Source organism: Cystoisospora suis, assembly GCF_002600585.1.
Source record: "Cystoisospora suis strain Wien I chromosome Unknown contig_5004, whole genome shotgun sequence".
In the NCBI taxonomy this organism is placed as follows: domain Eukaryota; phylum Apicomplexa; class Conoidasida; order Eucoccidiorida; family Sarcocystidae; genus Cystoisospora; species Cystoisospora suis.
Genome location: NW_027157796.1, coordinates 1 through 480, shown reverse-complemented (window position 1 = coordinate 480; position 480 = coordinate 1). Strand labels below are relative to the sequence as shown.

Below are 480 nucleotides of genomic sequence, written 5' to 3'. Positions count from 1 at the left end.
AGGTGCATGCAGAGAGATAGGCCCTTGGCTGGCAGGAAGTAGCGTCGGTTTCTCAGCTAAACATATGTAGGGATGAATACGGATGACGGTCTACGCACTGATATGTATGTAGATGTGTCAATATGCACGGTGGAGAAAACACGAATGGATTCCTATGTACAAATAGAGATGTATGTGTATGCACGAATGAAGAGGTATGTATATATTGTGTGTAGATGTATGGATGTATATGTCTGTAGGTGTATGATGTATGAATATCGATGTATATGTACAGAAAGACCATGAAGGTGGTAAGGGTGGAGTGAATAAGGGGTCTGTCTGTCTGTTCTTTTAGTGCTTTGATTTGTTTACAGGGGAGAAGCTTCTTCTGCTGCTTCACTTGAAGCTTCAGACGTCCACTAGCGATGCTCTTCCCTAGCATGCCTAGCCCCTTAGCTAACAACCAAAACACACACACACAGAAGCAACACACACACAAAT

The 480-nt window shown here is 43.1% G+C and overlaps 1 protein-coding gene across 1 annotated transcript; it reads right to left on the bottom strand.

Annotated features, from left to right (window-relative positions):
* Window positions 1-27: 27 nt before the first annotated feature.
* On the bottom strand, window positions 28-344 carry CSUI_008758 (uncharacterized protein; the record flags this gene model as incomplete). The annotated part of the gene is made up of 1 exon (XM_068068883.1): window positions 28-344. A coding segment is annotated over one exon (291 nt), but the record flags the coding sequence as incomplete, so codon positions are not given.
* Between the last annotated feature and the right edge of the window lie 136 nt (window positions 345-480).